The sequence below is a fragment of the Mastacembelus armatus genome, chromosome 21, assembly GCF_900324485.2.
Source record: "Mastacembelus armatus chromosome 21, fMasArm1.2, whole genome shotgun sequence".
NCBI lineage: Eukaryota > Metazoa > Chordata > Actinopteri > Synbranchiformes > Mastacembelidae > Mastacembelus > Mastacembelus armatus.
The window spans coordinates 26,474,940-26,502,605 of NC_046653.1; the positions used below are offsets into that span (position 1 = coordinate 26,474,940).

Here is a 27,666-nt window from a genome sequence, read left to right on the forward strand (position 1 = left end):
GGTCTTGTGAACCAATGTTCTATTTCTGTTTTATGGTCTTATTTCGGTGACTAAAAAACTGTAGTTTTTCACTAACCATGCATAAACACTTTTTTCTCAAAAACACAATCATGTATAAACTTGCTGCTCACATATTATTGTAGCCAATTTTGTGCTGATTACAGTGTTATTAGACTTTAGACATTAATATGTTTAAAAGACACTGAAAAAAGCACAAATGTCAGGACATGTCAAAATTTGTCCAGGGCCCCAAAACACCCTCAGACCCCAGAGGGTTAAAGAGGAAGTAGAGATTGTGGACTCTTAAAAATATCTAATCCACATTATATAGTAGACAATATAATGTCCACATTAACAACAAACTGGACTGGTCAAACAATACAGATGCACATTTCAAGAAAGGACTGTTCTTCCTCAGGAGACTCTCTTCCTTTGCCTACTGCCTTTCCCACTCTCAGAGCTCCCCCCCCATTGCTGAAGCTTTTGAAACATGTTTGTTATTTTTAGGAGAGGTTGGCGGAAAAACTACAATTACAGCTTCTGGGTCGTGGTGGAAAGAACCCATGGGTTTGCAGCCACGGCACTCCAAGCTGTAACTGTAAAATAGAAGTAGGCAAAGTGACCTGGGTCAGATCCCTGTGAGGAATTAGACAAAGTCCTGGGTGCCATCTTCTTGGCCCAGATGCTGAAGCATGGTCATGTCATGATGTGAATTTTGCGTTCCAGTCTTGGAATTTTATTTTGGGGCAGTTTCCTGTTTCCTCCCGTGTGATCTTGGTTAACTTTATTTCTCGTTAGTTCATTAGTTTCACCTGTGTTAATTAGTCTTCGGTTCTGTCTATTTATACCCCCAGTATCTCTTTGTTCTCTGCCGGAGCATTACATATGTTTGGATGTTCAAGGAAGATGTTTTGTTTTTACGCTGAGTGGTGTTTTTGTTTCTGCCTGCCCGCTGAGTGGCGGGGATATTTTATGTTTGCCCGAGCCTGGACGATCTAGAAGTAATAAAGCCTTGTTTGTGTCCTGCATTTAGGTCCTACCTCTTCTCCTCTATCACCATCACCACCACCACTTCATAACAGGTCATTGCATTAGGCCCAAACACAACTGAGACCTCTACAGGCTGAGCTAACTATTTTGCTGCTATTGATCCTGTTACAAGCAGAGAAATAGAACAAATTGCCCTGAGAACATGGCCTATTCTACACAGTGGAGCAGACACTAAATCTAATGAACTAATATAATCTGAATATAACTGGGCTCTGACTATTAATTTGAAAAAGACGCAATTTCAACAAATTTGTCATTTTCAGTTATTTCTGTATTCCTGTGACCAAAGTTGTATTTTAGAGTGCTGCTGTAATTATATGTAAATCCTGATGAATTACAATAATTACACAGGTTTTATTTCTTTATAGCTTAAAGAACTTTGGGTCAAAATTATCACTTGATGTCAAGTTTGTTTACTTCTCACTTTAAATGGTTTATTACACTCAGGTAAAGTGAAATGGCTTTGACAGTTTTTATTTGACTCACATTGACAGAGCTAACAGAAATCAGTCAAATTAGGTTCAATCAACAAAATCCTACAACACAAACAACCTGTGCTTTGAAAAATGCACTAATTCACTCCAGGATACCACATGTTAAAAACTTCAAGAATCAGACACATCATGTTTTGCATTATGATTACAGAAGAAATCAGTGTAGACATCGTCTCTTCATTTTACCCTGACAGAACAACTTCTTGAGGTGTTTATAAATTTCTTTCATTTTTAGTCCATATATAATTGGATTAAATAGAGGATTATACAAAACTAACTGTAAAGTCATTACTAAACGTGCTATTTTTGGAAAGTCAGATTCCAGTCGAACAGTAATAACATCATATGTTAGCAAAAAGAAATAGTTGAATAAAACCATCAGGTGAGGTAAACAGGTCTGTGCAGCTTTTCTCCTGACTTCTCCAGAGCTGTGATAACATATTATAAGTATCCTGGTGTATGTGAAAAGTATGAAGAGCACAGGGAGAACAACAACATTTAATAAAAAGAACAGGCCAAAAGCAGATATGGCTTTAGAAGTCACACAAAAAAGTTTGTAAATTTGATTATTACAAAAAATGACTTTCAGAGTAAAACTACAGAGTTTTTGATCAGAGCTCATTTTTGCCATTCCCACCTCCTGACATGCAGGCCAAAGCCAAGCAAAAGCCAGAATGACACTAATTGTTCTTTTTGTCATGATAGTTGGATACTGCAGAGGTTTACATATAGACACATACCTGTCATAGGACATGGCTGCCAACAGTAAAAACTCTGAACCTCCTAAAATATAAAACAATGAAAACTGAACCAGACAGGCCTGATAAGATATGATCTGTTGTTCAGATAAAAAGTCAATCAGTAGCTTTGGGTAGATATTAGTGCTGAGAAGAACAGAGTTCAGTAACAAAGCTGCAATGAAAATGTACATAGGCTCATGGAGGTCTCTGTGTTTCCAGATCAGGTACACAATAGTAGAATTACTGCAGATTATTAGAATATAAACTATTAAAACAACCATAAAATAAAGGTATCTGTATTTGTGAATCTCAATATGCCCACCAAGAATAATAAATGTCACATTTAAATCTTCATCCATTGAGAAAGTCAAACTAAAATATTAAATTAAAAAAATTAGAGAAGAGATTTCAATTTTCAAAGTCATAAAAATGTGTTCTTTGTATTTGATTCTCTTGTTCATTCAGTTACCTGATCTTCAAACTCACTGAGTGCTCATGTCCAAAGCTCAGAGAGAGAACTGTTTGACCCTGTGACATATTTTTATCAAACTGATTCATCCTCCATGGATCTCATTAAACTTTTCACCCAGACTGACTAACATGTAAACAACTTCATCAAACTCTGGAGGCCTGATTGTTGTCAGACCTGGTTTCCTGGAGCTTGGACCTACTAGGTTTGTCAGTAGCACATTAAAAGTTATCATGCTGTTCATTTGTATGAAAACTGTCAACATGTGATAATAAAATATACATTCATTCTTACTGTCACTTAGCTTCTCATTCAAACTGTCTCTCTTGTTAACAATTTATTACAGCAGCAAAGATATTGTTCTCTGACAGATGTCCAACTCTGTCAGAGGACAATATGGTCAGCTGTTACAGAACACACAGGCCTCATTTTTAAAAGGACATGACAGAGGTTTGTCTTATGGAGGACAAAAAGACACCAAAGGTTAATACAGTTTAGGCACAATTAGCTAAACAGGTGTCACCAACAACAATGTGCTTACACTGAAGCTTTTGTTCTCCTAATGTTGCAACAAGCTCTCCACTATACAAATTTCATTTCAGGAAATCTCTGTAGCACAGGTGCTGCCCAACAAAAAAATGCTCTCAACCTTGATATCAACCAAATACCAGCTTCCCAAATGAGGCACTAGCTGCAATTTACAAACATTAGAAAGTGGCCACAATAAATACAGACGGGAATGTGGCAACTATACAGATGTCTTACACAGAATCACCTGCCCCAGTTCTTACAGCATTACCACATCTCTGGTTGAGTGTTTCAGCCCCAGGGAGTGGAGGTCCATCAGAAGTACTGCAGGCCTTTTGGACTGCCTTAATTACTCAGCCAAATGCTCAGGCTTTGGATAAAGGCCTTCATGGCTGCTCAGACTGCAAACAGAAAAACAGATGGTCTCTCTACATGAGGTAACTTAAAGGTTCTAGTAGGACACAAAGGTGACCATTCCCTGGCTACAATCCCTTTGTCCCAAGTGGGGGGGGGGGGGGGGGGGGGGGGGGGGGGGGGGTAGCAGCACTGCATGTCAATGCACTGGTTAAGAAGCATCTCAGACAGCACTTTGGACCTGAAAATGGACCTGAAAACATGACTAGGGCACAGCAACATTCAGATCTAGTATGGTCTTGAATGAACTTGGATGGATGGACAGGCCCTGTGACTCGTCTAGCCTAGTTTCCAATGCCAACATCAGAACAAGGGCTGTACTGAAAAAAAGTGATTTCAGGTCAACTGACTAAAGTGGTTGCAAAGGTAGGGTGCTTCAGCACTCCCATTATCTGCTGCAGATCCCATACAAAGGCAAAAGGTCCCTTGCAGAAATTTGTAGATCAGTGCACCCCCTTCAGAAACTGAGGTATGAGTAATAACATGGAAAAGTCTGTACCTTCACATCTCAGCTGCCCGAATTGTCATCATCATACATTAAAGGATGGTGGAGGACTTCCCAGCCTCCAAATGATGTTCTTCAATCCATGACTCACAGCAGCAGGGATATGCTGCTCTTGTGGAGGATGCCTGAGCCTGCTCTACAAACACCATCATGATGAGCCCATCCTCCAGTTCTCACCAATAGATTATGCCCCATAAAGTGGGACAGAACATCCTTGAGTGGAAGGAACACCAACCTGAACTATAGTATATGATGCACAAACCATGGTCCCAGTGAGAAGCCTCTTGCCTCTGATCCAGCAGAAGCTACCTGTTGATTATCATTGGCAATGCACGGGACCTCAGGGGACAAAACATATAATGGAAATTCACAAGTGACAAATGGGTCTGAGATGCGGCATGTAACTCCTTATGATACCAGTGATTTAAGATACAGACGTATTTTCTCCCACTCATAGTTTAAGGCAGTGGCTCCCAATCCTGGTCTTCAAGGCCCGATGCCCTGCTTGTTTTCCAACTGTCCCTGCACTTCCTGCTTCTGATTGGCTGAACACACCTGGTTCAGGTAATCAACTGTGGGTACGGCAGGGATAGTTGGAAAACAAGCAGGACAAGGGGCCTTGAAGACCAGGATTGGGAACCACTGGTTTAAGGAGTACTGATCTCCATCAGTAAGGAAGATCCAAAGATGCGTTATGTGACGTATTGTCTCAGCCCCTCCCTGAGCTTCATGTGTGTATGGGTAAGCTGGTTGTGGCTGGTTGGAATTTGAAGCCTTTCTAGGTCCTATCTGTTCTCGGAGCATATAGGTTTAGGATCCCATTGCTGAAGCTTTTGAAACATGTTTGTTATTTTTAGGAGAGGTTGGAGGACAAACTAAAATCACAGCTCTGGGTTGTGGTGGGAAGAACCCATGAGTGTGCAGCCGTGGCACTCCAAGCTGTAACTGTAACATAGTAGGGAGAGTGACCTGGGTCAGCTCCCTGTGAGGAATTAGATAAAGTCGTGGGTGCCATCTTCTTTGCCCAGATTGCCCCAGGTGGGAAGAGTCCAAGCTGCTGATCCTGGAAACATGTCGGTCCTTAACATGGCAGGACAACTCTGCTGAAGCATAGTCATTGCATTAGGCCCAAACACAACTGAGACCTCTACAGCCTGAGCTAACTATTTTGCTGCTATTGATCCTGTTACAAGCAGAGAAATAGAACAAATTGCCCTGAGAACCTGGCCTATTCTACACAGTGGAGCAGACAACGTTTGAGTCACAATTCAGGCAACCAAGATACAACAAATGGCTGCTCGGCCTGGTCTACAGATCTGAAGCTCGAATTTCTTCACAAAGTGATGGAGGTTGATGACAAGAGGGGTTTCACAGAGCACAAAACATTAAACACCAATCAGTCCCAGCTACAGTGCATAGGATTGTGACCTTGTTAAATCTAATGAACTAATATAATCTGAATATATCTGGGCTCTGACTATTAATTTGAAAAAGACGCAATTTCAACAAATTTGTCATTTTCAGTCAGTTATTTCTGTATTCCTGTGACCAAAGTTGTATTTTAGAGTGCTGCTGTAATTATATGTAAATCCTGATGAATTACAATAATTACACAGGTTTTATTTCTTTATAGCTTAAAGAACTTTGGGTCAAAATTATCACTTGATGTCAAGTTTGTTTACTTCTCACTTTAAATGGTTTATTACACTCAGGTAAAGTGAAATGGCTTTGACAGTTTTTATTTGACTCACATTGACAGAGCTAACAGAAATCAGTCAAATTAGATTCAATCAACAAAATCCTACAACACAAACAACCTGTGCTTTGAAAAATGCACTAATTCACTCCAGGATACCACATGTTAAAAACTTCAAGAATCAGAAACATCATGTTTTGCATTATGATTACAGAAGAAATCAGTGTAGACATCGTCTCTTCATTTTACCCTGACAGAACAACTTCTTCAGGTGTTTATAAATTTCTTTCATTTTTAGTCCATATATAATTGGATTAAATAGAGGATTATACACAACTAACTGTAAAGTCATTACTAAACGTGCTATTTTTGGAAAATCAGATTCCAGTCGAACAGTAATAACATCATATGTTAGCAAAAAGAAATAGTTGAATAAAACCATCAGGTGAGGTAAACAGGTCTGTGCAGCCTTTCTCCTGACTTCTCCAGAGCTGTGATAACATATTATAAGTATCCTGGTGTATGTGAAAAGTATGAAGAATACAGGGAGGACAACAACATTTAATAAAAAGAACAGACCTAGAACAGTTATTGGTCTTGATGTCACACAAAAAAGTTTGTAAATTTGATTATTACAAAAAATGACTTTCAGAGTAAAATTACAGAGTTTTTGATTAGCGCTCATTATTGCTAATGACACAAGATAACATGGAGGCACAATCCAAGCAAAAGCCAGAAAAACACTGACTGTTCTTTTTGTCATGATAGTTGGATACTGCAGAGGTTTACATATAGACACATACCTGTCATAGGCCATGGCTGCCAACAGTAAAAACTCTGAACCAGCTAAAGAATAAAACAATGAAAACTGAACCAGACAGGCCTGATAAGATATGATCTGTTGTTCAGATAAAAAGTCGATCAGTAGCTTTGGGTAGATATTAGTGCTGAGAAGAACAGAGTTCATTAACAAAGCTGCAATGAAAATGTACATAGGCTCATGGAGGTCTCTGTGTTTCCAGATCAGGTACACAATAGTAGAATTACTGCAGATTATTAGAATATAAACTATTAAAACAACTATAAAATAAAGGTATCTGTATTTGTGAATCTCAATATGCCCACCAAGAATAATAATGTCTGTCACATTTAAATTTTCCTCCATTGAGAAAGTGAAATTTCACATTAAATTATATAAGTAGATAATAAAACAGGAATTTGACAATAAAAAGTAAGAACAGAGAGTTCACTCTCAACATCGTAAAAATGAGTGTGCTGTATTTGATTGCTCAATCACATTCATAATCTTCAAACTAACTCACTGAGTGCTCATGTCCAAACCTCAGAGAGAGAACTGTTGGACCCTGTGAAATATTTTTATCAGACTGATTCATCCTCCATGGATCTCATTAAACTTTCCGCACAGACTGACTAACATGTAAACAACTTTATCAAACTCTGGAGACCTGATTGTTGTTAGACCTGGTGTGACGGCCACACCTGTGGCCACCCACAGCTGAGACTAATGTCGGTAATCCTTAAGCACTACACATCTGTTTCTTTAGTTTAAGTTAGTTTCAATTTACTTTAAACATTAGTTTTCAGATTACACAAATAAATCACACATTTTGTTTCACAGTATATTTATTTTGCATGTGGACAATGCATTGTCTTCTATCTGTAGCGCGCACAGTTAGGAAACTTTTGTATAGTCACACTTTGGTTTAGTTACTCTTTAAGCATATTTTTTAATCATTACTTCTTTGAGTTACCAATGCTGGGATGCCGATGGTGGTTGGTGCTGCTCCTGAAAGGATGTTCTGGCAGGCCTCAGGCAAAGGATGCACTCCAGGAAATAAAACACTTAAAGGAAGTTGGCCAATTGGACTATACTAAGTGCTGGCCACTTTGTAGGGGAAGTTGGGAAATTTGTTTTGCAGGTTTTGTTTATTTGCATAAGTTATGTTAGAAGTTTCAGATATTTGTTGGGTTAATATTTCATTGGTGATATTGGGATTAAGATTAATTTAATATTTATTTGGTATTTGTAGTTTAGTGGTAATTTGTTTTAAGTGGTCTGATCAGCCACTATATATATCTCCTTCTGTGTTCAGACTGTGGTAGTGATGGGCAAGTGATACTGAGGCTTTGGAGCTTGTGTCACTCTTCCTGAAGCGAAGCGATTCGAAATGCTGTGTTGGCGCTTGTATCAAAACACCAGTGTCACGTGACTGATGACGTTTGAAGCTTCAAACGTCATCGCTGTTTCGCTTCGCACTTCATTGCTTCAAAGTGTTTCAAAGCTTTTCATTGGCTCATGGCGTTTCAATGCATTCTGAGGCAATGACAACTTGACAGGTTTGACAGATTTGAGTGGTTTGGTGGTATACCAGCTATATAACATGCATCATTCTGCTTCAAAATGGGGTTGTGAGGAGATAGAGATTTGGAGAGAGAGAGAGAGTATTTTGGCAAGTTTCATGGCAAGTCCCACCAATAAGCGATGTTCTAAAGTTTGGGATCATTTTGTTCTCATAGCACCAAATAAGGTATAATGCAGTTTATAGCATACATTTTATGTTTCCATAATTGAATTGTATTTTTAATTTTTAAATGGGTGTCAAAATTACAATTGCTTGTGGTGTTTGCTCTGCACACAAGAGTTGTGTTACAGCAACAACACATCATCTATGCTGAGACACTTGCGTGCCAGGCATGATGACAATCATACCCAGCAAACCAGTGACCCTGTCAACACTGGAAATCCTGACAGTAAGCTAAATATATATGTGTATATATACTGTATATGTGTATGTGTGTGTGTCTATTTATTGTAGATGTTGTGTATCATATTCATATAGCAACCTTTCTCCCACACAGAGTCCAGAAAACAGAAGCTGGATGAGGCCTTGGTGGACATGATAGGTAAAGATGGTCAGCCTTTTTCTATGGTTGAGGATGAAGGGTTCCAAAATTTCATTAAAATCCTGGACCCATCATACTCCATTCCAAGCCACAAAACTGTAAAGGCAATGGTGGAAGCAAGGTACACTGTAACCAAAGAGAAGACCTTGGCAGAAATTAAGCAGACTTCAGATGTTAGTTTGACAGCTGACATATGGACATCAGTCAACATGGATGCGTACCTTGGTGTCACTTGCCATTATGTGTCAGACAGCCTAGACCTGGCTACTGTGCTTTTAGGTGTGCAGTATTTTCCTTTGACCCACACAGCAGCTAATATTTCAAATGCAATTGCAAATTTGATGACAGAGTGGGGAATCACTGAAAAGGTCTGTGGGATGGTTACTGATGGAAGTGTTACTCAGTTAAACATTAGACATATTTATTGCTTTGCCCACATGCTGAATCTCATTGTCAAAAAATCACTGTCAGACTTCTGAGCTGGAAAACATGCGCAGTAGGGCCCGCAAAATAGTGGCACACTTCAAGTCCAGTTCAAAAGCAAAGGAAAAGTTGTGCTCTATTCAAGCTAATATGGGCATGCCCCAAAAAAACCTTGTTCAAGAGGTCGAAACCAGATGGAACAGCACTTATGCCATGCTCCATAGGCTTTATGAGCAGAGAGAACATTTAGGGGCAGCCCTGGCATCACTTAGCACTGACATAGTGCCTTTCACTGCTGATGACTATACAGCAATCAACCAGTGCCTGACAGTTTTAAGGCCATTCTATCAGGCAACTGTTGAGCTTTCTGAGGAAAGGAGAGTGTCGGGGTCAAAGGCAATTCCTATAGCCAAAATGCTGAGACGTAATTTCTGCCGAATGTGCCCAAATGGCTCCTTGTATTAGTGCCACGCTTACCAACCGTTTGAAAACTAATTTGAATGAAAAATTCAGTGGCTTGGAAAAGGTGAACTCCCTGTCTGTGGCCACCATCTTGGATCCACGGTTTAAACAGGCTGGCTTTTCTAATCAAAGCAATGCTCATGTTGCTGTAGAAAGGCTAACACGAGAGTGTGCCAGTCTTATTGATGGGTCAGCAGAAGGTGTGCCACTGGAGACTGCAACAACATCTGCCAGTGCTGGTGAAGAAAATTACAACTTGTGGGCTTTACTGGACAACTATGTAGAGTCTCAGCACCGCACCAGCAGTGCATCTGCCAGCGCTGCAGTGGAGATCCAGAGGTATGCATGTTGATTACTGTTGTAACATCAGTTGTTTTATTCAGTCATTCATTGTCTTACTGTCTGTGTCATAGATATTTGAAAGAACAAATTCTGACAAGAGCAGAGGATCCCATGAAGTACTGGGTGGCACGAAAGACTTTATATCCTACGCTGTGGAAACTTGCATGCAAGTATCTGTGCATCCCAGCATCATCTGTTCCCTGTGAAAGGATATTTTCCAAAGCTGGGGAGCTGGTCAGCCAGAAGAGGAGCTGACTGAAGCCTGCGACAGTAGAAAAAATTATATTTCTCAATAAAAACCTGTGAAGACAAATAACTTGTCTGCTTCTGTGATAGTTATTCCAAATCAACCATACAAGTCCCCAAATGACAAACCATTTAAAGGTTTTCCTTCATAACACTTCACACAAAAAAAAAAACAATGTTTCTGAATTCAACACCATGATCATTTACAAAGTTGGAAGTACCTCTAATCCTGTTAGGAACATATAACCCTTAATATAATTTGCATTGATTCTTTGGGTTAATCTGGAATGTGTTTTAGAGTATGAGGGAGAGCATCTGCATATTTTATTGTAATGACGATATAATCATTATTTGGTATGAATGAACAAAACACTCTCAGGTCCAGAGAGTATAAGAGCTTCTAAGTGATTGTTGTATATTTAGAATGTTTATAGTTGTTATAGTTACAATATTTACATTGTTATTGCACCAGTTACAGGTATTGCACTTGGACAGATATTGTTCACGTGAGGGAAAGTTTTATATATAATATACAAACTTTTGTTCCATCACAGATATAATTTGAATGCCCGTATGATCCTAGGAGCTATGTTGTCCTGGGCTATATGCCCCTGGCAGGGTCTCCCAAGGCAAACAGGTCCTAGGTGACAGACCAGACTAAGAGCGGTTCAGTGACCCCTTATGGAGCGACAATTGAGGACCGTGACGTCGCCCGGCATGGCGAAGCCGGGGCCCCACCCTGGAGCCAGGCCTGGGGTTCAGGCTCGTAGGCGAGCGCCTGGTGTCTGGGTCTCCCCCATGGGGCAACGCCCGAAAGAGTGACGTGGGGCCGTCCTTCTGTGGACCCACCACCCGCAGGAGGATCCATAAGGGGCCGGTGCATAGTGGATCGGGCAGTGGTCGAGGATGGGGACCTCTGCGACCCGATCCCTGGGTTCTGAAACTGGCACTAGGTACATGGAATGTCACCTCACTGGGGGGGGAAGGAGCCTGATCTTGTGCGGGAGGTTGAGCGGTACCGACTAGAGATAGTCGGGCTCACCTCCATGCACAGCCTGGGCTCTGGAACCCAGCTCCATGAGAGGGGCTGGACTCTCTTCTACTCTGGAGTTGCTCGCGGTGAGCGGCGGCGAGCTGGTGTGGGCTTGCTCATAGCTCCCCAGCTCAGCCGCAACGTGTTGGAGTTTTCCCCCCAGAGTGAAAGGGTCATTTCCCTGCGCCTTCGGGTCGGGGATAGGTCTCTCACTGTTGTTTCGGCTTATGGGCCGAACAACAGTGCTGAGTACCCGGCCTTTTTGGAGTTTCTCGGGGGGGTGCTGAAAGGTGCTCCTACCGGGGACTCCATAATTCTGTTGGGGGACTTCAACGCTCACGTGGGCAGCGACAGTGAAACCTGGAGGGGCATGATTGGGAGGAACGGCCTCCCCGATACGAACCCGAGTGGTGTTCTGTTGTTGGACGTCTGTGCTAGTCACAGTTTGTCCATAACGAACACCATGTTCAAGCATAAGGGTGTCCATCAGTGCACATAGCACCAGGACACCCTAGGCCGGAGGTCAATGATCGACTTTGTATTTGTGTCATCTGACCTTCGGCTGTATGTCTTGGACACTCGGGTGAAGAGAGGGGCAGAGCTGTCAACTGATCACCACCTGGTGGTGAGTTGGATCCGCTGGCGGAGGAGGAACAGACTTGGCAGGCCCAAACGTACTGTGAGGGTCTGTTGGGAATGTTTGGCCGAACCCACTGTCAGAGGGGTTTTTAACTCACACCTCCGAGAGAGCTTCTACCAGATCCCGGAGGAGGCTAGGGACATTGAGTCCAAATGGACCATGTTTTCCACCTCCATTGTCGACACGGCGGCTAGGAGCTGTGGCCGTAAGGTTTCGGGTGCCTGTCGTGCCGGCAATCCCTGAACCCGGTGGTGGACACCGGAGGTAAGGGATGCCGTCAAGCTGAAGAAGGAGTCCTACCGAGCTTGGTTGGCTTGTGGAACTTCCGAAACAGCTGTCAGGTACCGCAGGGCCAAGCATGCTGCAGCCCAGGCGGTGATGGAGAAGGACTACCTGTCGGCCCCGAAGAAATTCTGGCAAACCATACAGCGCATCAGGAGGGGGAAGCAGTGCTCTACCAATGCTGTTTACAGTGGAAGTGGTGAGCTGCTGACCCCGACTGGGGATACTGTCGGACGGTGGAAGGAATACTTCGAGGATCTTCTCAATCCCGTCCCGTCTTCCATAAGGGAAGCAGGGGCTGGGGATTCGGAGGCTGATCCATCCATCACCCAAGCCGAAGTCACTGAGGTAGTTCTTCGGTGGCAAAGCACCGGGGGTGGATGAGATCGGTCCTGAGTACCTCAAGTCTCTGGATGTTGTTGGGCTGTCATGGCTGACACACCTGTGCAACATCACGTGGCGTTCGAAGACAGTACCCCTGGATTGGCAGACCGGGGTGGTGGTTCCTCTTTTTAAGAAGGGGGACCGGAGGGTGTGTTCCAACTACAGAGGGATCACACTCCTCAGCCTCCCAGGGAAGGTCTATGTCAGGGTGCTGGAGAGGAGGATCCGGCCGATGGTCGAACCTGATCCAGGAGGAACAATGCGGTTTCCGTCCTGGGCGTGGAACACTGGACCAGCTCTACACACTCTCGAGGGTGCTCGAGGGTTCATGGGAGTTTGCCCAACCAGTCCACATGTGTTTTGTGGACTTGGAGAAGGCATTCGACCGGCTCCCTCGTGACATCCTGTGGGAGGTGCTCCAGGAGTATGAGGTCCGGGGCGCTTTGCTGGGGGCTATCCCGTCTCTGTACAAACGGAGCAGGAGCTTGGTTCGCATTGCCGGTAGTAAGTCAGACCTGTTCCCAGTACACGTTGGACTCCGGCAGGGCTGCCCTTTGTCACCGGTTCTGTTCATTACTTTTATGGACAGAATTTCTAGGCGCAGCCAGGGGCCGGAGGGAGTCCAGTTCGGGGACCACAGGATTTCATCTCTGCTTTTTGCAGATGATGTTGTCCTGTTGGCTCCATCGAGCCAGGATCTCCAGCATTCACTGGGGCGGTTTGCAACCGAGTGTGAAGTGGCTGGGATGAGAATCAGCACCTCCAAGTCCGAGGCCATGGTACTCAACCGGGAAAAGGTGGTTTGCCATCTCCAGGCCAGGGGAGAGATCCTGCCTCAAGTGGAGGAGTTTAAGTATCTCGGGGTCTTGTTCACGAGTGATGGAAGGACGGAACGTGAGATTGACAGACGGATCGGGGCATCGGCAGCAGTAATGCGGTCGGTGTACCGGTCCGTTGTGGTGAAGAAGGAGCTGAGCCGGAAGGCGAAGCTCTCGATTTACCGGTCAATCTACGTTCCTACTCTCACCTATGGTCATGAGCTCTGGGTCATGACCGAAAGAACAAGATCGTGGATACAAGCGGCTGAAATGAGCTTCCTCCGCAGGGTGGCCGGGCACTTCCTTAGAGATAGGGTGAGGAGCTCGGTCACCCGGGAGGAGCTTGGAGTAGAGCCACTGCTCCTCCACATTGAGAGGAGTCAGTTGAGGTGGCTCGGGCATCTGTTTCGGATGCCTCCTGGGCGCCTTCCTGGGGAGGTGTTCCGGGCATGTCCCACCGGGAGGAGGCCCCGGGGAAGACCCAGGACACGCTGGAGGGACTATGTCTCCCGGCTGGCCTGGGAACGCCTCGGTGTCCCGCCGGAAGAGCTGGAGGAAGTGTCCAGGGAGAAGGAAGTTTGGGTATCCCTGATTCGGCTTCTGCCCCAGCGACCCGGCCCCGGATAAGCAGTAGAAGATGGATGGATGGATAGATGGACTCAAAAAAGACCACTGATGTGTATTTCAGCAGGGGGTTGCAGGAAGCAGGTTGTATAAGCATGATTTACATGTTGTGTAACCCCTCAGGAAACCTGCGTTCTTGGTTGATCAAATCAACCCGTCTGGACGTACTGATCGAGTTTCTGCCAACAGTTCATAATGTTCTGTTGTCAGACAACATGGATTAAGTGTTAAGTGTTCATCAGTGTGATCACACAGGGAAAAAAATTGTCTTTGTGTCTGGTTGTTTTGGCATACAGCATTCTGTAGCTCTGATGAGAGGGGAGGAGTTCAAACAATTTGTGACCAGGATGTGAAGGGTCTGCAGAAATCTTCTCTGCCCTCTACTGACCCGCAGAGTGTACAGATTCCTGATGGAGGGCAGCTTGGCACCAGTGATTCTTGCTGCAGCTCAAACTGTCTATTGGAGTGTATTCCTGTTGTGTTTAAACCAAACAGTGATGGATGTACAGAGAACAGACTCGATGATTCCCTTGTAAAACTGTACCAACAGCTTCTGAGGCAGGTTGGACCTCCTGAGCTGATGCAGAAAGAACATCCTCTGCTGTGCCTTCTTGATGATGCGGCTGATGTTAGGTGTGAGGGGGGCAGCAGAGGGGAGCTCCTCCTTAAGTCCACTGTCATCTCCAATGTTTTGAGTATGTTCAGCTCCAGCTTGATGTGACCAAACCAAAGAGCTATCTATTCAACTTTCCACCTGTACGCAGACTTGTCACCATCTCAAATGAGACTGATGTCCATTGTGTCATCTGCGAATGTCAGGAGTTTAACAGAGGGGTCCCCTGAAGTGCAGTCATTGGTATAAAGGGAGAAGTGCAGGGGGGAGAGCACAGTCTCTGGGGGGTTCCTGTGCTGATTGACCATGTGCAGAATGTGGTTCTCCCTAAACACACCTGCTGACTCCTGTCTTTCAGAAAGGTTGTTATTGACTGACAGGTGTACGTTGGCACAGTGAGCTGGGTGAATTTGGAACACAGGATGTCTTGGACAAGGATGTTGAATACTGAGCTGAAATCCACAAACAGGACCCAAGTGTACGTCCCTGGGGAATTGAGATGGTGCAGGATGTGACACAGTGCCATGAGGACTGCATCCTCCACTGACCTGTTTGCCCAGTAGGCAAACTGCAGAGGGTCCAGCAATTGGCCTGTGATGTCCTTCAGGTGGGTCAACACCAGTCTCTCAAGGTACTTCATGACCACAGATGTCAGAGCAACAGGTCTATAGTCATTCAGTCCAGTGGTGGAGGGGTTCTTAGGAATCAGGATAATTGTGGATCATTTGAAGCAGGAGGGAACTTTACTCAGTTGCAGTGATATGTTGAAAATGTGTGTGAAGATGGGTGCTAGCTGGTCAGCACAGACTTTCAGACAGGAGGGCTCACACCATCTGATCCTGATGCTTTCCTGATCCTCTGTCTCTGAAAGTTGTCTTGCACTTCCACTTCATGGATTGTCAGTGCTGGGCTACTAGAGGTGGAGGTAGAGTGAGCAGCTGCTTGAGGCGTGTCTGAGGTGGGGTGGATAAGGGGTGAGACATGTTGGTTCTCCAATCTACAGTAGAACTCATTTAGGTTGTCCGCCAGTCTTTTGTTCTCAACAGTGTGGGGGTATGGTCTCCTCTAGCAGGTGATGTCCTGTAGGTATCTACAGACTGATGCAGGGCTGTTGACTGAAAACTTTGTTTCAGCTTTTCGCTGTAGCTCCTCTTATCTATCGTGATTTCCTTGTTCAGTGTGTTCCTGGCATGGTTGTACAGAGTCCTGTCCCGCCTCCTGTAGGTCTCCTCCTCAGCACGACAAAGCTGTCTGAGTTTTACAGTGAACCATGGTTTGTTATTATTGTGTGTTGTTTAAAAGGTCTTTGTGGACACATGTATCTTCACAGAGGTTGATGTACAATGTCACAGTGTCTGTCAAGTTACTTCTACTTTTTTTAGTGCAAATTCCCCCACTTGAAAGGGAATGACTCCTCCTTACAAGTTTAACAGGATTTCAATCAATGATGAGGCCACTGTATCCTTTCTTAACTACTTTTAGTTTAGCAAAGCAAGTTTCAGAATTTCAAACTTGTGGTTCATAGAACAGAACTGGTCAATAATCACATTTATAAAACTGAAATGCTTGTTACTTTATATAAAGGATTCAGAACACATCCTCATGAGTACTTTTCAAGAATGTGTATTGTTAATGTGAAAGTAGTAATAATATTATATATTTCTTTTATCATGACAGAACAACTTCTTGAGGTGTTTATAAATTTCTTTCATTTTTAGTCCATATATAATTGGATTAAATAGAGGATTATACACAACTAACTGTAAAGTCATTACTAAACGTGCTGTTTTTGGAAAATCAGATTCCAGTCGAACAGTAATAACATCATATGTTAACAAAAAGAAATAGTTGAATAAAACCATCAGGTGAGGTAAACAGGTCTGTGCAGCTTTTCTCCGGACTTCTCCAGAGCTGTGATAACATATTATAAGTATCCTGGTGTATGTAAAAAGTATGAAGAGCACAGGGAGAATGCAAACATGTAATAAAAAGAAAATGCCTAAAATAGATAGAGGTTTTGAAGTCACACAGAAAAGTTTGTAAATTTGGTTATTACAAAAAATGACTTTCAGAGTAAAACTACAGAGTTTTTGATTAGCACTTATAACTGGGAATGGCACATGGTGACATGCAGGCAGAAGCCAAGCAAAAGCCAGAATGACACTGATTGTTCTTTTTGTCATGATAGTTGGATACTGCAGAGGTTTACATATAGACACATACCTGTCATAGGACATGGCTGCCAACAGTAAAAACTCTGAACCAGCTAAAATATAAAACAGTGAAAACTGAACCAGACAGGCCTGATAAGATATGATCTGTTGTTCAGATAAAAAGTCGATCAGTAGCTTTGGGTAGATATTAGTGCTGAGAAGAACAGAGTTCAGTAACAAAGCTGCAATGAAAATGTACATAGGCTCATGGAGGTCTCTGTGTTTCCAGATCAGGTACACAATAGTAGAATTACTGCAGATTATTAGAATATAAACTATTAAAACAACCACAAAATAAAGGTATCTGTATTTGTGAACCTCCACATGCCCACCAAATGTTATATAGGTTACATTTAAATCTTCCTCCATTAAGAAAGACAAACAAGAATACTTTTTAAATAGAAACAGGAATAGGTTTCACCTTGAAGTTTGTAATAAACTCTTCTATCCTGTATTAGACTCTCTTATTCACTCACAGTTACCTGATCTTCAAACTCACTGAGTGCTCATGTCCAAAGCTCAGACAGAGAACTGTTGGAACCTGTGACATATTTTTATCAGACTGATTCATCCTCCATGGATCTCATTAAACTTTCCACCCAGACTGACTAACATGTAAACAACTTTATCAAACTCTGGAGGCCTGATTGTTGTTCGACCTGGTTTCCTGGAGCTTCTGAATTTTCCACTGATTATTAAAAGTCATAATATCATTCTTTTTCTTCAACAATATGTTTTAATATAGTCTCTTGCAACAAATCACAAAATATCGCTATGTAAATGTACCCATCCCTACATTGACATACAATAATCCCTCCTCATGTGCATGCTGAATTAATATCTTATGTTTATACATCCTTTTAAAGTTCTCCAGTACAGTGCTACATTTTAGTTCCTCATCTAGACCACTGCACAAATCTACCCCACACCAAGTGATAAAGGTTTTTTAAAGTGGTACGAGCACCCTGTTTTTTCAGATTCATTTTTCCTCATAAGTTATATCTCCCCTTCCTATCACTGAAGATTTTTTGAATATTGTTCAGAAGTAAATTGTGTCTTGATTTATACATTACTTGTAGAGATTTAAATTTAACTAGATCTTCAATTTTTATTGTTTGTGGCCAAACACAGTGGGTATGGTCCCTAAACCACGCTTTATGTACAATCCTTATTGCTTTTTTTGTAGTATAAATAGAGTGTTTAGGTTTGTACTATATATATTACCCTACACCTCAAGACAGTAACTGACGTATGTTAATATAAGTGTGCAGTAAACAGTATATAGCAGAGGTCACTAACAGGCCTAACGGGGCGCTTCTATTTCCACCGGAGCAGCTTTTTTAGACTTTACGGTAGTGGAAACGCACAGACCAATTGCATGCGAGTTGACCCATCCCACGTGATACCACTCAGCCAATCAAGTCTGTGCATCCCAGGCGGTAAACATTACGACTCTACAGTGTAAACAGCGCTAGAGGCAAGTTACACATGAAGAGACAGTGTTGCCAACTTAGCGACTTTGTCGCTATATTTAGCGAGTATTCAGACCCCTCTAGCGACACTCTTTTTTTAAAGCGACTAGCGACAAATCTGGCGACTTTTTCTGGTGTTATTGGAGACTTTTGGAGACTCTGATGTGTCTGTACTGCACCATTCTTACACTTCTCAATTTGCCGCAGTAAGACGGCAAATCAGCTGCAGCCGCGAGCCCCTCCCCCGTCCCAAAGCCTCCACAGGCGGCCCAGTCCTCTCACAGCAGTCCCTCCCTCCCAGCTGCAGTCACAGCAGGAAGTGTTCACGCCTCCGCGTCCCGACTGCAAATGAATCGCGCGTGCGATCATGTATGTGCGTGATCTGTACTATGCATGGCGTAATAAAAAAATAAAATAAAATAAAAGTAAAATGTTCTTTGTCTAAAATAAATCACTGCATTTGACTCAAACAGCCTCAGTCATTTACAGCAAGGCAAATGTATTTAGTTCTGAGAACTTATTAACTGCAGGCCGTCATGCTACATTATATGGCACAGTACAAATATTTTGAGTGTCCCTTATTCTGTCCCTTATTTCTTATAAAGAATCACAATTGTCTCTTACTTTCCATTTCTGAAGTTGGCAAAAGCGTCTATCACAATTACAGCATGTGCCATGGACATCATGAAAATTACGCGATGACGTCATTCAGCGACTTCCAGCGACTTTTAGGACAGCCAATAGCTACTTTCCTTACTGACGAGTTGGCAACACTGCATGAAAAGACTACAAAGAAAAAGAAAGAGAGCGATACATGTAGAAAACAAAGGGAGAGAAACTGTAAAGTGAGACGGAGAAAGAGAGAGAACTTAGTTAATGAGAGAACATTATACATATCTACAGCCATACATATATGTTCAGTTGTATGTTACATGACAATAAATATTGTCAGAAAGTTTCTGAATTGTACTGAATTCATTTGATTTGACAGTCAGGTATTGATCACATGCAGATGTTGATAAAACTACTAGGCTACTTAAATATATATCACACTAACTAGTTAGACATTATGATCTTCCGGACCTTTGCTTCAAGAAATTTTCTCTAACTGGACCTCTTTAAATTTTAGTTGAATACCCCTGGTATATAGTGTTTTATAGTCTAGTATGTGCCTTTCTTTACCAATTATTGCAATGCTCTTTGCAATTTTTGATTTGATACTGGTTATTTGTGGTTTCCAGCTTAGTTCATGATTGCTGAAGCTTTTGAAACATGTTTGTTATTTTTAGGAGAGGTTGGAGGACAAACTACAATCACAGCTTCTGGGTCGTAGTGAAAAGAACCCATTAGTGGGCAGCCATGGCACTCCAAGCTGTAACTGTAACATAGAAGTAGGGAGAGTGACCTGGGTCAGCTCCCTGTGAGGAATTAGACAAAGTCTAATTTGCTAACTTTGCCCAGATTGCCCCAGGTGGGAAGAGTCCAAGCTGCTGATCCTGGAAACATGTCGGTCCTTAACATGGCAGGACAACTCTGCTGAAGCATAGTCATTGCATTAGGCCCAAACACAACTGAGACCTCTACAGGCTGAGCTAACTATTTTGCTGCTATTGATCCTGTTACAAGCAGAGAAATAGAACAAATTGCCCCGAGAACCTGGCCTATTCTACACAGTGGAGCAGACAACGTTTGAGTCACAATTCAGGCAACCAAGATACGACAAATGGCTGCTCGGCCTGGTCTACAGATCTGAAGCTCGAATTTCTTCACAAAGTGATGGAGGTTGATGACAAGAGGGGTTTCACAGAGCACAAAACATCATTAAACACCAATCAGTCCCACCTACAGTGCATAAGATTGTGACCTTGTTAAATCAAATGAACTAATATAATTTGAATATATCTGGGCTCTGACTATTAATTTGAAAAAGATGCAATTTCAACAAATTTGTCATTTTCAGTCAGTTATTTCTGTATTCCTGTGACCAAAGTTGTATTTTAGAGTGCTGCTGTAATTATATGTAAATCCTGATGAATTACAATAATTACACAGGTTTTATTTCTTTATAGCTTAAAGAACTTTGGGTCAAAATTATCACTTGATGTCAAGTTTGTTTACTTCTCACTTTAAATGGTTTATTACACTCAGGTAAAGTGAAATGGTTTTGACAGTTTTTATTTGACTCACATTGACAGAGCTAACAGAAATCAGTCAAATTAGGTTCAGTCAACAAAATCCTACAACACAAACAACCTGTGCTTTGAAAAATGCACTAATTCACTCCAGGATACCACATGTTAAAAACTTCAAGAATCAGACACATCATATTTTGCATTATGATTACAGAAGAAATCAGTGTAGACATCGTCTCTTCATTTTACCCTGAGAGAACAACTTCTTCAGGTGTTTATAAATTTCTTTCATTTTTAGTCCATATATAATTGGATTAAATAGAGGATTATACACAACTAACTGTAAAGTCATTACTAAACGCGCAAGTTTTGGAAAATCAGTTTCCAGTCGAACAGTAATAACATCATATGTTGACAAAAAGAAATAGTTGAATAAAACCATCAGGTGAGGTAAACAGGTCTGTGCAGCCTTTCTCCTGACTTCTCCAGAGCTGTGATAACATATTATAAGTATCCTGGTGTATGTGAAAATTATGAAGAATACAGGGAGGACAACAATATTCAGCAACATTAAGACACCATATATAGATATGGCTTTAGAAGTCACACAAAAAAGTTTGTAAATTGAGTTATTGCAAAAAATGACTTTCAGAGTAAAACTACAGAGTTTTTGATTAGCAGTCAGTGTTGCTGATCCCACAAGCTGACATGCAGGCAGAAGCCAAGATAAAGCCAGGAAAATACTCACTGTGCTTTTCCTCATGATAGTTGGATACTGCAGAGGTTTACATATAGACACATACCTGTCATAGGACATGGCTGCCAACAGTAAAAACTCTGACCCAGCTAAAAAATAAAACATATAATACTGAACCAGACAGGCCTGAAAAGATATGATCTGTTGTTCAGATAAAAAGTCAATCAGTAGCTTTGGGTAGATATTAGTGCTGAGAAGAACAGAGTTCAGTAACAAAGCTGCAATGAAAATGTACATAGGCTCATTGAGGTCTCTGTGTTTCCAGATCAGGTACACAATAGTAGAATTACTGCAGATTATTAGAATATAAACTATTAAAACAACCATAAAATAAAGGTATCTGTATTTGTGAACCTCCACATGCCCACCAAATGTTATATATGTTACATTTAAATCTTCCTCCATTGGGAAAGACAAAGAAGAATACTTTTTTAAATAGAAACAGGAATAGGAGGTTTCACCTTGAAGTTTCTAATAAACTCTTCTATCCTGTATTAGACTCTCTTATTCACTCACAGTTACCTGATCTTCAAACTCACTGAGTGCTCATGTCCAAAGCTCAGACAGAGAACTGTTGGAACCTGTGAAATATTTTTATCAGACTGATTCATCCTCCATGGATCTCATTAAACTTTCCACCTAGACTGACTAACATGTAAACAACTTTATCAAACTCTGGAGGCCTGATTGTTGTTTACTGGGGCTTCTGTATTTTCCACTGCTTATTACAAGTCATAATATTTTTCATCAAAATCAACAATATGTTTTAATAAAACACTGTATACATCCCTTACTGGTCTTGCTTAATTTAGGCCCAAGTAGCTCACACTTGTTTTGCATCATTGTAAGTGCATTGATGGAGAAAAATCAGTTCAGCACTGTCATGACCACATCACACTTTTTGTTTTTGGCAGTGGATGAATGCAGTAGAATATTATCTGGTCAAATGGTTGTTCTGTCACAGCTATAGGATGTAAAAAGGATGGAGGCATTGCCCCTAAATACTTGTCAATTATGGCAGATAAAACAATAACGGGTGGCATTTTTTCATCCTCAGCTAAAAGAAATGTATTATAGCCTGGTAAATTTTTGTGATTTCTAAATGTCTACTTATGAGCTACCTCCAAAATATTTGCTTGATAAAAGCCTATACATACTTAGTGAGAAGTGAGAAATTTCCTTCTCCCAGGGCTGAGAGAAAATAATGATGTCATTATTTCCTTGTAGCCCTGGTTTGGGAGTTCTCGCAGCTTGTTCTTGACACATCATCTGGGCAGAACTTTTTTCTCGTGTGGTGTCTGTCAACTATTGGTCAGAATTTTGAAATAGATGTGGTTAATATGGAAAGTGGAAATGTCATTCCCGCTTCTTCCGCTGCCAGTTAGGGTTAGGATTAGCAATGGACCTGGCAATAGCTGGGAAGTGAGGTACTATGAAAATCTTTATAACACATCTTGTAAGGCATGAAAAGACACACAAATGGCTAATTATTTGTGGAAAGAGGTAGCCCGAACATTATGTACGAAGGAGAGCATCTGTCATAAATAATGGTGATGTCTGATATCTTACCTGCTGTATTATAGTTTCTGTCAGATTCCCACAATGCTTAGCGAGTGTAACGTGTACTCCAGTGAGAGGAACTTATGCAACTGAGTTTCTCGGAGTATGAAGTCTCCTGGCAAGAACAAACTTTTCTCTTGATCTTGCCATCTTGAGAAAACAAAGAAATTTCTTGCTTCTCATGAAGGATGTATCAGGCTTAAGGAAACAGCATCACAATTTGTCAAATACTATCCAGCCAACATCTTGGAGATGTACTGGTGTAGACAGTTAAGTTTTTCTGTCAACACAAGTTCACAGAAGCTATCTGTCATAAATACCCTCCACCATTTGTCAAAAAATGTCCTTTTTTTCATGAGAAAATTCTGCATATATTTACCCTGAAGATGACGTCTTGTTACAAAGTGTTTCAGGAACTAGTTTGTATGCATATAAAAATCACATTTTTAGTCAGTTATTCTATCATACAACCAATCTACAACACACACAAACCACACAGAGTCCAAAACCACACAGCAACGACTCTTCATGTATTGAGGCGAAGTGCTGAGTATGAGTTAGCCTGATCAAGGAAGTCCAGTTTCAAAGCTGCACACAGTCCCAGTGAATCAGTAGACTGTGTGACCAGTAGACCAGTTTGCTGTGCTGAAAAGGTTGATATCATCTCCATTGGCCAAGAGTGAATACATCCCATCAAGGGGCGATTATCCAAATATGGACAAACCACAATGGCACTACCATCACAACAGAACTTCTGCTTGTCTTCAGACTTTGTTTTCATAGGTGCATGCCCTGAACAGCTAGCAGTAAGGAGGGTAGCGAGCGCGGTAGGCCAGGGGCCATAATAAGACACTTTGGACATCAAGAATGTGCTTTTAGACTGAAGTTGCACTGTCTCCTTGATGCACTTCATTACATAGAAGGGTAGATACATAGAAGGCAAATAGAAAACTACAATCTAGGTCTTGAAAGTCTTAAACAATAGAAGATTCTCTTTAGACCTGCCCAAAATTTAAATGGCTTTCCCAGGAGAGGGATTTTCCTTTTCCAACTTAGATTAAGTAAGAAATTAAGTGAGAGCAGTAATGGATGTATTCATTGTTTTATTAAAACATATTGTTGATTTCTATGAAAAATAAAATCATAACTTGTACTAATAATACTTCAAGAAAGGACAGAGCAGACTGTTCTTCCTGAGGAGACTCTGTTCCTTTGGTGTGTGCAACAAGCTACTGAAGATGTTCTATCAGTCTGCTGCCCCGACTCCTCTGGGGAGTGGGCCAGCAGAAGCAGGTCATCAAGGTAGAACAGGACTCATTCTTTGTCTCCGAAGGGGTTGCAGTGCCATCTCGATACACTTCGAGAAAGTGCGGGGAGTACCCGAACGGCAGACGGTTGTACTGGTAGCTGGTCCCCTGGAAACGGAAGCTCAAGAATTCCCTGTGTTGGAGACATGGAAATATGCGTCCTTCAGATCTGTCGACGTGAACCCGTCACCTCGGTGAATGCACCACAGGAGCTGGGCCGTCGTTAACGTGAAATCTCCTGACCTGCATTGATTTGTTAAGACGCATCAGATCTAGGACTGGCCTCATCTCTCCCGATTTCTTGGGAACCTGGAAATAACGAGCCACATCCATCGGTGGAACCACAGAAACAACTCCCTTTGATAACAGATCTTGTATCTCTGTTAGCAACGCCTGCGCATGCACCAACGAGGTGAGGCAAGTGTCTATTACCCCGCTGAATGGCTGAGGAGCCGTGCAAACTGAAGAGTATGGCCGCTGTGGCTGAGCTTGTCCATTCAGCGGTCCATCGCGCAATGCCTGCGCCACTGAATAAAAATCCAAGAGAGGGCAAGCTGTCATGTGAAGCCCCTCTGCCGCTCTCTGGGACAGCCGTTGTACGGCTCTCTCTGCCATCACCGGATCCGGAAGCGGACTGGTGGTAACCATGGGGAGCTCTGTCCGAAAGGGATGATGGGACATGGAAATAGCGAGGATGTCTGATTCACTATCAGCGGGCGTCCTCTTGTGGTCAAATCGAAGATTGGCCAACAGACAGCACACTCCTGCCTTATGATTGGCAGGAGTGGGCTGGGCTATGGAGGATTATTTGCCCTTCAGGGGGATGTTGTTACGCCCCAGCCTAGGGGTTGCCGGAGCGTAACACGATTGTGTAGTTTTCCTCCAAACCTCTTCCACTCTCAACAAACACGAACTACACGAACTACAATTAACAAGAATATTTATTCTGTCTAAACACAGAATACAATACAGAATGTACAAAACAAACAAAACGCTCCGTGAGCCCTACGATAGTACGAATAATGGAAAACAAACACAAACGCTAAATATAGCCCTACGATCTCAAACAAACAAAAGATCAAATAACAAAAACGCTAAACAGCCCTATAATATCAATCAAAAGAAACAACACAAAATCACAGGTCGCTAGCCTGGAAACTCCTAAAACAAACAGGAGAAAACAAAACACAAACGTAGCCTAACTATCTAAGTATCTCTAATCTAAATAACGAAAATCCTATCAATACTAACTTTACAAAATCGAAACAAAAATCTAATCACTAACTAATTCACTCGAAATCGAAATCTTTAACAAATAGCTGGGAATGGCAAAGGTGGGAGAATAGCTCTCCTGAGCAGCAGTCCGTGGGCTTCTTATAGTCCTTCCGGGAAGTGTTGGACCAATCCCGGAAGTCCAATCCACGGTCCTCGAGTCCACGCCCACTCCAGCATCCGATACACACACACACACACTCGAAATGGGGAGGGGAGAGCCCACAACACACCAACCACACACATAATGACCCCTAGGGTCATAACAGATGTAAACATGTTTTCCTCAGAACCATAAACATGATATATAGATTCCTCAAAACTTAGAACACCACACAAAACCTTCGCTGTTTGCGGGGGGTTCAGGTGCCGGGGGTAGACCAGGAGCAGGCTACCCTAGGAGCTTTGGAGCTTTGTGAGGCCACCGAGGAGCAGGAGGCATCTGGTCTGAGGAGGAAGAGGTCAGAGCCACAGCAACTGCTGGTTGAGGGATGTGACTGGGAGCGGGAGCTCAGGACCCAGTAGGACATCTTGCCCTCAGGCAATAATCATGGCAGCCACACTCTGCCCAAGGGGTGTGAGGGGGGGCAATCACATGGCCTTTCTGCCTCGTCTGCGGCAGATTGGAGCTCCTTAACCAGCTCCTGGATGTGTGATCCAAATAAGCCATCACGGCTAATGGGACCCTCCAACAAATCTTTCCTCACCGTCTCTGGAATGGGAGAGACATGCAACCAAATATGCTGGTACACCATTGTCTGCCACGTGGTGATGTGGGCGACTCCCACTGCAATGGGGGTGCAGAGAGCCAGAAAAGCACCCGCCATCTTGCTAACTTCCTCTGAGCAATCATGCGGGAGGGCCTTGGGGTCCGCTGCGAGCTCAAACGGTGATGTTATTAGCTGCAGTGGCGATCTGAAATGCGCACTGATGGGACCTGTCCGCTAGCTTAGCTGCTAGCATGCCCTTTGGAGCCGGGGGGCAGGCTGCCACTCGGACCATAGCACACATTTTGCTCCAAACAGAGAGGCCAGGTTCTGTTCCGGCGCCGTGACCCTGGCAAAATCCCCTACCGTTAGGTCAGCCACCAGAAGGTCGAAACCGGAGCTTTTAGCTTGGCTGGCTCCGACGCTGCCGTGGAGAGGTAAGAGGAGATCAGAATCAGAATCAGAATGAGCTTTATTGCCAAGTGAGTGTGCACACACACACACACAAGGAATTTGTTTAGGTACGGGGGGGGGGGTACTCCAGTGCAAACAGACATAAATACAAATGCTACAAAGGGTCAAGCAGTAAACATAATTGCTACAGAAATGCTACAAAAAACTAAAAGACTAAGAGAAAAATGCACAGATAACCTGAGAAACAGGATGAAAGGGGAACTAATTGGTGTGCAAAGAGCAAAAAGGTGCAAGTGTCATAGTGCAGGTGGTGGAAGGGAATGGTGGAGAGCTACGAGTTTAAGAGTTGGATGGCCTGAGGGAAGAAGCTTCCTTTGTGCCGGGCTGTCTTGATGTTTGGAGCTCTGAAGCGCCGGCCAGACGGTAAGAGCTGGAAGAGGTGGTGACTCGGGTGGGTGGCATCCAGAGTGATTTTCCGAGCTCTTTTTCTCACTCTGGAGGTGAACAGGACTTGGAGGGTGGGTAGGGTAACACCGATGATCTTCTCAGCGGTCCGAACTGTCCTCTGAAGTCTTCGGATGTCTGATTTAGAGGCAGAACTAAACCAGACAGTGATGGAGGAGCACAGGACCGACTCGATGACCGCTGAGTAGAACTGGGTCAGCAGCGTCTGTGGAAGGTTGAACTTCTTCAGCTGGCGCAGGAAGTACAACCTCTGCTGGGCCTTCTTCGTGATGGAGTCGATGTGGAAGTTCCACTTCAGGTCCTGAGAGATGGTGGTGCCCAGGAACCTGAATGACTCCACTAGTGCCACAGTGCTGTTCATAATGGTGAAAGGGGGGTGGGTGGGGGCATTTCTCCTGAAGTCCACAACCATCTCCACTGTTTTGAGCGTGTTTAGCTCCAAGTTGTTGTGACTGCACCAGCGAGCCAGCTGCTCCACCTCCTGTCTGTATGCAGACTCTTCACCGTCCTGGATGAGACCAATGACAGTGGTGTCATCTGCAAACTTCAGGAGTTTCACAGAGGAGTCACAGGAGGTGCAGTCGTTTGTGTAGAGGGAGAAGAGCAGTGGGGAGAGAACACACCCCTGGGGGGCGCCGGTGCTGGTGATGCGGGAGCCAGAAGTAAATTTCCCCATCCT

General features: G+C 43.0%; 3 protein-coding genes across 3 annotated transcripts; all 3 read right to left on the reverse strand.

The window, feature by feature from the left end:
• Positions 1-1,701: 1,701 nt before the first annotated feature.
• On the reverse strand, positions 1,702-2,643 carry LOC113123177 (olfactory receptor 4N2-like). Its single transcript, XM_026294997.1, has one exon. It carries the CDS (start codon positions 2,641-2,643, stop codon positions 1,702-1,704), a length of 942 nt encoding a protein of 313 aa, XP_026150782.1.
• A 13,727-nt stretch (positions 2,644-16,370) lies between these two features.
• LOC113124050 (olfactory receptor 4N2-like) lies at positions 16,371-17,270 on the reverse strand (the record flags this gene model as incomplete). Its single annotated transcript, XM_026296513.1, has 1 exon — positions 16,371-17,270. A coding segment is annotated over exon 1 (900 nt), but the record flags the coding sequence as incomplete, so codon positions are not given.
• Positions 17,271-20,725: 3,455 nt separating this feature from the next.
• LOC113123178 (olfactory receptor 2M5-like) lies at positions 20,726-21,667 on the reverse strand. Its single transcript, XM_026294999.1, has one exon. It carries the CDS (start codon positions 21,665-21,667, stop codon positions 20,726-20,728), a length of 942 nt encoding a protein of 313 aa, XP_026150784.1.
• Between the last annotated feature and the right edge of the window lie 5,999 nt (positions 21,668-27,666).